This window comes from Anser anser, assembly GCF_964211835.1.
Source record: "Anser anser genome assembly, chromosome: 1".
In the NCBI taxonomy this organism is placed as follows: Eukaryota; Metazoa; Chordata; class Aves; order Anseriformes; family Anatidae; genus Anser; species Anser anser.
The window spans coordinates 37,095,201-37,104,239 of record NC_139720.1 but is presented as its reverse complement, the minus strand read 5'-3'; the positions used below and the strand labels follow the sequence as shown (position 1 = coordinate 37,104,239).

General features: G+C 43.0%; 1 protein-coding gene across 4 annotated transcripts in view; it reads right to left on the bottom strand.

The window, feature by feature from the left end:
• Positions 1–1,710: 1,710 nt before the first annotated feature.
• The window catches only part of MSRB3 (methionine sulfoxide reductase B3), an 85,503-nt gene continuing 78,174 nt past the window's right edge, over positions 1,711–9,039 (bottom strand). For all 4 annotated transcript variants that reach the window (XM_083844454.1, XM_083844455.1, XM_083844452.1 and 1 more), the window contains 2 exons: positions 8,938–9,035; positions 1,711–4,494 (listed from right to left, as the gene is read on the bottom strand). In XM_083844454.1, coding sequence (XP_083700580.1) covers positions 4,330–4,494; positions 8,938–9,035 — 263 coding nt within the window. In that variant the 3' untranslated portion in view covers positions 1,711–4,329. The remainder of the gene's footprint in view (positions 4,495–8,937; positions 9,036–9,039) is intronic.

Sequence of the window (9,039 nt, the reverse complement as noted above, 5' to 3'; positions counted from 1 at the left end):
GCACCAAATGAGATTGTCCCGGCTAAGACATCTGCAGAGCGAAATGTTTTCAGTGTTTGAAAGCTGTCTAATAAGAGGTGAATAAAACAGGAGTTTGAAATTGGAAGCTTTTTCTTTTTTATTTTCTGGAACCGATTCTCCTTTTCTAGTGGCCTATGTTGGCCAAGCGAAAGGTCTAAGGCTGGCTACAAGTCCTAGGAGGTCTCTGGGGAAGGTCTCCGAGTGTACTATTTCTGCTTAATTTGGGCTGCTCGAGCATGTCCTGATCCCAAAAACATGTGGACATAACTGAGACCTTTTTGCTTAGTGCATTTAATATTACACTGGTGGCCTGTATAAGGTTTTCAGGATGTCACATGCCTCTGCTGCATGGGGTTTGGCCATTCCAGAGATTTGGCTGATTGTAATGCATTTAGAAGTACTATCTTGCTTTTTTTAAAAAATAAATAAATAAATAAAAAATCATGGCTTTTATCTGAAGAGCAGTGTCAGGCCCTGCAGTGTACCAGTTCTCTTTATAACAAGGAGGGAGTGAGCCAGGGTGGAATGCAGCTATTCAAATATGCAGGTTTAAACATTTTTGCAGGTTTATTTTGGTACCTGTAGGTGGCCTCATTTTAATAGTCAATAAACCAAGAGCTATCAGTTCAATCAGCTAAGCAATGTTTTCTCTTGTTCTACCGAATTTGGAAGCTGATGAATTTGCTTCCAGTGCCACTTAATGCTTGCCCTTTCTTTCTGTATACAAGTGGGTACTGGATGAACCGATTTTAATGCCGTAAGTACAGGCATCTGCTTTGTTTGCATCCTTATAATCCTTCAAGTTTTAACCACATATACATAGAGAGTATTTTTAGCACAGCAAACAACCCAGAGCACCCAGATGTGTCCCATTTCAGCAGGTACCAGTTGGTCCATCAGTCCAGGAGCATCAAACCATCACAGGTCTGAAAGGGAAATACAGGCAAGAGGCAGAGGCTAAAAGGGATTAATTTTTGGACTAATGAATATTATATTAAACTGTTAAAATAAATCTGCAGTGTGTCCGAGGACACCCTGCAATATTTAAGGCCAATTAGCATGTGAATCAATCTTGCATTAACTCCCAGGTCCCCACGAATGAAGCAGGTTTGAAAAGAGCCTGCAAGCTCTTCCCTTCCCTTGTACTCATCTTTAAAGCCTGCTGCTGAGTCGATTTACTGAGTTGCATTACCCTGCTGCCCACAGGGCATTCCCAACCTACATCCTTAGAGATGGAGCCTTGTCAAAACTCAGCTTTCCAGCCAAATTTCTTGTTTGCAAACCAAGCCCAGGCACCACGGGGCTCCTACAGCTTGTCTGCCACTCGCCAGCCCTCACACTGAGTCATTCGGAAGCGGCCAAATCTTTTGCTAAGGTGAAAGCTGAGCCCTTCTCTAAACATTTCCCCCTCTCTGCTGGGCCTGGATGCTTGTGATATTTTCCTAGAGGCTGGTAAGTGCGAGGCAACCTGGTACCCTGTGGTTCTGTGCCCCTACCAGAAAGCTGCCTGAGATAAAGGGCTGCTATCCAATACTCACAGTTAAGGGAAAGCAAGAGAAAGCTACTCCCATGCTGCAGCTACGGGCACATAAACCTGCCAGGAAAAAAAAAAAAAAAAAAGCACCCCACAAATAAAGAAACAAACACAAAACAAAACAAAACGTAAATAAATGAGAAAGGAGAATGGAATTATTTATAAAGAAATTTATTTTCTATTTGTGTACAACAAATATATGAAACAAATTTAATTTGAAAAATGTCTATTTGATTTCTTAAAAGTATTGAACTCTTTTAAGGAAAGGTTTTCGTTATTAAAAAGGTACTGAAGGCTAAAATTATACTTGGATAGATATATATGCGTGTACGTATATATATATATAAAAAACATGTGCAATTTTTTATATATATAGTATATATAAATAACATGTGACATGATGTTTTAAGGTATGCTATTTAAACATCTGAGTAACAATAGAGATATTATAAAATATAGTTTGCTATTTCTACAGAATTTGCATTCAGTTTTCATAAGCATCTAGACAGTGCAAAATGTAAAGATACAGAAGTATTCTCCTGCTATTCTATACATTGTGCTCAGCTCCCAAGTCTCCTCTGTCATGATCATAACCAGACTGAACGAAATTTGGAGGGTTCAATACCAGCCCTTACTAGCGTCTTCAAAAAGCAATAAAAGGAAATCTGTCTTACCTTGACCTGTGCTATGCTATAGTTTGCGCACAAGAGAGAACAATGCATTTCCTATGTTAAATGGTCTAACTCCCAGAGATCACATACACCTCACCATATTGACTCATTTCATTGCACTCCATATCCTGCAAAAATAAATCTCCTGTAGGACAGCATACATTACTGCATACTGAAGTTTAAGTAATATATTTCTTTAACATAAGGCAGAAATATACTGAAATTTGATAACACTTAAATCCAACAGCAATCTGGAATTAAACCACATTTATGTACCACATTTTTATAGATGCTGCCTTTTTTACGTTTATGTCAGAAAATGTGGTAGAGAAAATCTACTTTACTTTAAATAAAAGCGAGGGATAAGAGCAGTCCCTCTACAAGAAATTGCTAAAAAGCAATGGGACCAGGAGAAACACAACTGCCTTGAAACAGCCAAGGTCAGTCGGCATCAGCCTCTCCTCCTGCTGATGAGCAATTCCTTGCGTGACACCTGGGGGAATACTCACGCGAGTAGGTGCTCACCACCACAGAGCCCGAGTGCTTCAGTTCTGAATATTTATAATCTTTAATTATTTGCATCTATTCTATGTTAAGGTACTGTATGCTTTTTTTCATGCAGTTCTTATGTCATTAAAAAAAAAGGTGATTCTGGCCATTCTGCATGCTTTTACAGTTGCTATATTTTAATTGAAGGATGTTTGTACTTTAGGTAATGTGTTTATTATCACCGACATAAAAACCTCAGTCCTGCTTCCATAAAACTCTGTGGTTGTTTTGCACCTCCTGGAAATAAAATTAGATTCAAACATGTTAGTTATGCAGTTTGCTAATAAAAGTAAATACTATATTCATTAAGTCTCGCAATACTTCAAGGCAAAGAGGTGTCAGCAAATACTGTGTATTGCAGCTTAAACAAGAGCATTATGCACAATTTGAGGCAAACTTATCCAACAAAATCTAAAAGCAGCTGTGTAAAGCATCTTATGGGACAGCAAATTTCACTACGTGAAAATTGTTGCAGCTCTGACAGGCTTTTTTTCATTTTTTTTTTCTTAAACCAACCCCCTCGCTCATGTCCTACGTCGCAGTTGCCCAAAACAAAGGCTGTGCCCTTGCAGGCAGTACACATCCAGGCCAACTAAACCTTAAAATTCTGTGTTTCCAGAGGGTCTCCCTCTTCCTGCTGCATTCTTAAACTCCCTTGTAGCAGAAACTGTCCTGTTTCTGAAACCTTGGTGAGATAAAGAGCCCAGTGTCATTCTGCATCTTCTTCAGTTCTCCAGATTATCTCTGCACTTGCCCATATAATGGCCCCCTGCAGATTTCAGCTTTCATTCAGATTTCAGGCCTCAGAAAAAGACAAAGTCTCATTAGTAGCCTGCATAAGTGAGCCTTACTAGTTAAAACCTTGATTTAAATACCAAACAAAGGGGAAAAAATAGATGCTGAGACAATGTTTACACCCTTTCAACCACACCCTTGAAATGTTGGCAGGGAATTAGCCAGAGGATGGGCTTTACATCTGATCCATCTCTTCTAGTTGGGAAGGAACAGCCATAAATACAAGTTTTTGCAGGGTGCGGCTGATACCGGGAGATGGCTGAATACATATGACCAAAGGCTGCATGCCTCACAAGTCAGAACAAAGCATAGATGTGCTGGGAATTCAGGATTTCTTATGCCCAGAAGTTTCCTATAAGCTGGAGATAAACACAATTCCCGTCTCCCACACGAAAAGGATTACTGTTCAAACCTAGAGCAACGCAGCACTAAGGAGAAACTAGTAACTCATAGTGCCAAAGCGTCTTGAGTTAAGGGTTCCTTAAAGCAATCTATTAAAAAAAAATAAAAAAAAGAAAGAAAAGAAAGAAAAAAGAAAACCCGTGGAGTCAGTCAACATGTTTTTCAACCCAATTATATAGTAAAATGCCCTGGCAGGCAAGGCCTCAGTTCCAGAAAGGAGTGGAAGAAAAAGGATGGTGCAAAATTCTTCCTTCATACATTTACACATTCTTAGGATATAAGGTAGCAGGCAACTTAGCAAACATTCCTTGTAAGTTGTGTGGGATCAGAGCAGCTTTCCGCAGGGCCTGCGCTGTCCTACAGCTCAGCTTTGCCTGTCGGGGCAGGACTGGTGCTACTGCTGCCTTCCCCGGCATTGTTCTTCTCTGCTGGTTTGAAGGACAAGGAAGCGGAGTTTGTGCAGTACCGTTTGCCAGTTGGACGAGGTCCATCATCAAAAATGTGCCCCAGGTGAGCCCCGCACTGGAACAAAACACAATAGAGGATCACTGGGTTTCTGCACAGCTCGGTGGCGTCACAGCAGCGTTAAGCAATGCCGAGCAGCCGCTTCCAGGAAAGCACGTTTTGGTGCCTACATCGCCCTTACAAGTGGGATGCACAACCCACATTTATTGACGAGACTGATCTGGGAAGATGATCTTCTGAGATACCACCGGCGCCTAAGACTTAAAGCCCAAATTTCCTGTGTGTTTCACATCGTGTCACTGCATGTTTTCAGCTGGGCCTCGCCCACCGCTCGCCCCACGCTACTTTCCGCAGTGTGTGGGGGACAGGGACACGTAGCTGAGCAAACGCTGCTGCTCCTGCCTGAGAGAAAGGCACAGTCCTCTGCTTTACAGGAGAGTACAACACTTTGAAGAAGCCGATCCAGTTGGTCCTTATGCAGAAATTAGGATTACTCTCACTGCACATTGCGGCTGACAACACAGCAGGATAATAAGAGCTTCTTATAATTAGTCACTTTAATTCCGCAAGTTCATTTTTACAGCCTGCCGTGAGAAATAAAAAAATAAAACCTTGCACTGGAGAAATATTTATCTTGAACAGGAAAGTCATGCTGCTTTCCTAAGGAGCCTTGGCCTTTCAAGTCAATAGCTGATCTCAGTGAGAGCTGGAATGATGTAACCGAGATCACAGCGCTGTTAGTGGGCTCGCAGTCAGACAGCAAAAATTAAGGACTGCAAATTATTCTTAATGTTTAATTAATTCATAGCATCCCAAATACATAGCGGCAATACTGATTGCTCTGAACTGTGAATGAGTTAGCGATGGCAACTCTCTACCCTGCAGCTAACGTGCTGCTAATGCTCTCCTGCTGTTACTGCTTTTAATTCATCAAGGCAGCAAGAAGGACGTCTGCAGACCCAGGTAAGGTCTTGGCTTCAGACTATGCACTCTCAACAGATTCAAAGGCTGGGGGCGGCTCTCACACCAGCAGGGAGAGGCAGGAGCTCTTTGGGCTTAATGGCAGCTAAAGCAGTCTCATCGGACCTTCAGCCCGACCTGCACGGCCACGTCCCAGGGCAGGCTCCCCGCTCCCAGAGACAAGCAGCTGGCACAGCATGGGCAGCCAGCCAGAAGCACACTGGGGAACACTTTTAAACTGTGGCATCAGCAGGACAAGCTCCCCAGGGCGATGGGAAAGGGCACGGATGACTCTGGGTTAAGAAGCAGCTGCTCGGCTTTGCAAGGAAGGAAGACAAAACAAGGCAAATGGGAAAAGGCAAAGGAAAGTTGCATGGGAAGTACAGAAGACAAAGCCTGTTGTTCTTGAAAGATCACTGTTTTACAACCCTTTCCTCCATACGCCACCTCTTATTTCATTTTCCTTTATACTGGAGGCCCTTTTTTGGCAGTTTTGGCAGAAAACCTGAGGCATTTCTGAGAGTGGAGTTTCTCACAATGGGGCACTTCACCTGATTAAAGCTTTTCCATACCTTGAAAAAAAATCTGAAGAAACTTAGTGTCCCAGAGAGAGCATTTTTCTAAATGCTCAGCATCCTAATTAAATCATCTCAACTAAGAATGCTTCAAAACCTCCTGGCCAGAAGTGTTAAACAGATCTTTTCCAGATTAACATTTACCCAAAGATAAATCATTCCCTCTCCATTGGACAGAAACAGAACAAGAGAAACCGTAGAGAGAAACAGTCTGCAGGAGTAATACACTCCCAAACATATAGACTATGAAGACAATCTATCAAAAAGGCTTTCCTCGCAAAACTTGAAAAGCTGTGCTAGAACTCAAGGTAGTCTCATTACACCTTCTTGTGATGGCAGGATCACACCAGGATTGGATTACTGCAAAATTTGTTACCTTTTGAGATTACCCCTCACCAAAAATTTATGTGGCGATTCTCCCTGTAGAGGGCTCTATAATTCATCTGCCCTGAAAAGAAACGTAATTCAGCCCTCTGTATCACACCATAAGAACACTGGTCCTCAGCTGACAGTACACAGGATGAATTGATTTTACTGTCCTCCCCACACAGAGTAGGTGCTGACCATTTTTCTAGGACGTACATACATGTCCGTAAAGCCTCCCCAAAAGAAACAATCACGTGTCGCAGCCTTATATATAAATATCTTGGGCAGAATGCACTGGGACGGTTAAATGGTTAGAGTAAAGCATCTGAAATATGTGTTTAGGAGCAGAAAAAGGGGGGTCACTGCTAACTGTCAGTATGCTTGGATCTCAAGCCTCCTGGTTCTAATATGCTGCAGGGAGGCGCAGAAATTAGCTCGCAGACAGCTGCTGCAACCTATTCAGAGCTATCAGTGTGCAAACAATACTTCTCCAACTACAGAATTTTATTGGCTTTTACAGGTATAAATAATAGTTAGGGAGACCTCAGGGGAAGGAATTCTTGGGCAGGAAAGAGAAAAAAGAGAGAGAGATGCAACCATTTTTACATTATTCCTCAAATGCATTAGCAATTAACTTCCACCTGCCACTAACCATTTTACCTTTTAAATACATCCCGGGTAATGTGTTTCCAAAAAGATGTAAAAGTAATTTCTAGGATAAGCCCATAGATGTCTTTTCTTTATTTTATGGCAGTTTTCCCCCTTTGTTTGCTTTCCATAATGCAGAAGATTAAAAGAGAGTTTTTTTACTCTCTCAGACAGGTGGAAGGACTTTTAAAGGAAAAGCAGCTACTTTTTCATCTGCAAAAGATTAATAAGGCTTTGGGTGTGGGAGAGGGTACTTTCCTCCAGTTTTACTAAGGCCTGCCATATCAATCCCCGTGCATTTCCAAGCTGCAGTAAAATTGTGAGTTTTTTTTTTTTTTGCAGCTGCATGTGCAATTCACATTCCTAGGGCTCCAAGGAAGGGAGGAAATGGTTTTGTTATGGATACACAATGTGGTGGTATTAACCGTGCTGAGCGGTGGCTGCAAAGATGTTCACCACTCCTCGAGCTATTTTCCTGTGTGACTCGATCATCTGTGGGGTTATTGCACCAGGAAGCCAGCGTAACTGCTCGGAAGTTGCCAATGGATTATATAGCAACTTTGGTTGTATTCTTTTCTTAATGCTGTAAATTCAGTTTTTGGTTTTGATCCAAGTTTATGGTGTCTGTATGTGCCTGCTGCTAATACTACGGGTCTCAGGTCTGCTAGCGCTGTTTTGTTTGGCAACAGGTAAATGGCACTCCCAGATTCCTTGTCCTGACCACAGGCTGCCTTGGGTTCGCTCTGGTGAATTGAGGAGCTGTGGCCGTCTCTTGGAGGGCATCGGCAGATACAGGCTCAGCAGGTTGGTAGCACACTTGTTTCAGCACTGTTCATCCCTGCTAAGCAGAGGTGAAGAAAGTGGGTTACATTTTGTGTTATTCCAGTAATCACTGGTGAAGCGAGAGATTCCCGGCCTGTGGGAATTTAGGGAAATGGATGTTCCAAAAAAAGCGTTAAGTGGATCTTCATTCTCTTCAAGAATATCCTAAATATAAAAACTACAGAATTACGTAGTACACGAGATACTAGCAGACATGCTGTACTGGGCCAGACCCTCTACCTAGACCGAAGTTAGTGGATTCTCCATAAAGATGATGTTGCTCCTTTTCAGGAAGCTTCTTAACTCACTCTCAGAATTTATATACGAGGACTGATTGGCAAGTAAGGACGCGTAGCATCAGTGCCAAAATCAGTTATCCCACCACCAGTGCTGTCTGGGAAGAGAACAGCAGATTCTCATGGCCCAGCTGAAGCTACTGCTTCTCTCAGAGGAATGTGAGCATGTGGAGCTAAAGGGCTGCAAGCCCCTGGGTACATCTGCCAAATGCCAGAGCAGCAGCTTCTCCCTCTGCTAGGTATTGACCACGCCATACCCTTCATGGAGAGGAAGGCAGCACAAAGTGTGGGAGCAAGTAGAATGAGACAGATAACGGAAAAATTGGGCATGATTTGAATGACTACTGACTTCATTATTACGGCAGACAGGATTGTTTGAGGCAGCTGTGAAGACTGAGCTGGGAATGAGCGCTGGGAATGAGTTAGCACTGCTGCGTGGTAATGCACAGTGATGGAATCAGCACACAGGCAGGCGCTCTGCTGCTTCCAGCTCCCATCTCAGCTGCTCACACGTGCAGCCGGTCGGCCAGGCGCAGGAGTTCCTTTGAAGGGACCCTCTTCAGGAAGACAATTTCTGTAGACTCAGCGCCGAGCCCGGCCATTTACATCTGCTCTGTTAAATCTCACCCGAGACAAGGACGCGCATTCCAACGAGCCCTTTGTGCCTTTGGCTCGTTCCACCCAGCTGTTATACCTAGGACCCATTGTGCTCTCTTACAATGATTGCTATTTAATGGAACTGAAAGGTTTGCAAATCTGAGGGAAGTACAGCGCTCTGTAATGATTTTTGCAGCCTTTGCCATCAGAACGGTCTTTGTGTGCTATAAACTAACCTGACTGCAGGATATTTCAATCCGATGCATCCCATAGGAGAAATCATCAGTGAGAGTAATTGCATCGGGGCTGATCACATCATAGAAGGAAGGCCAACCTGG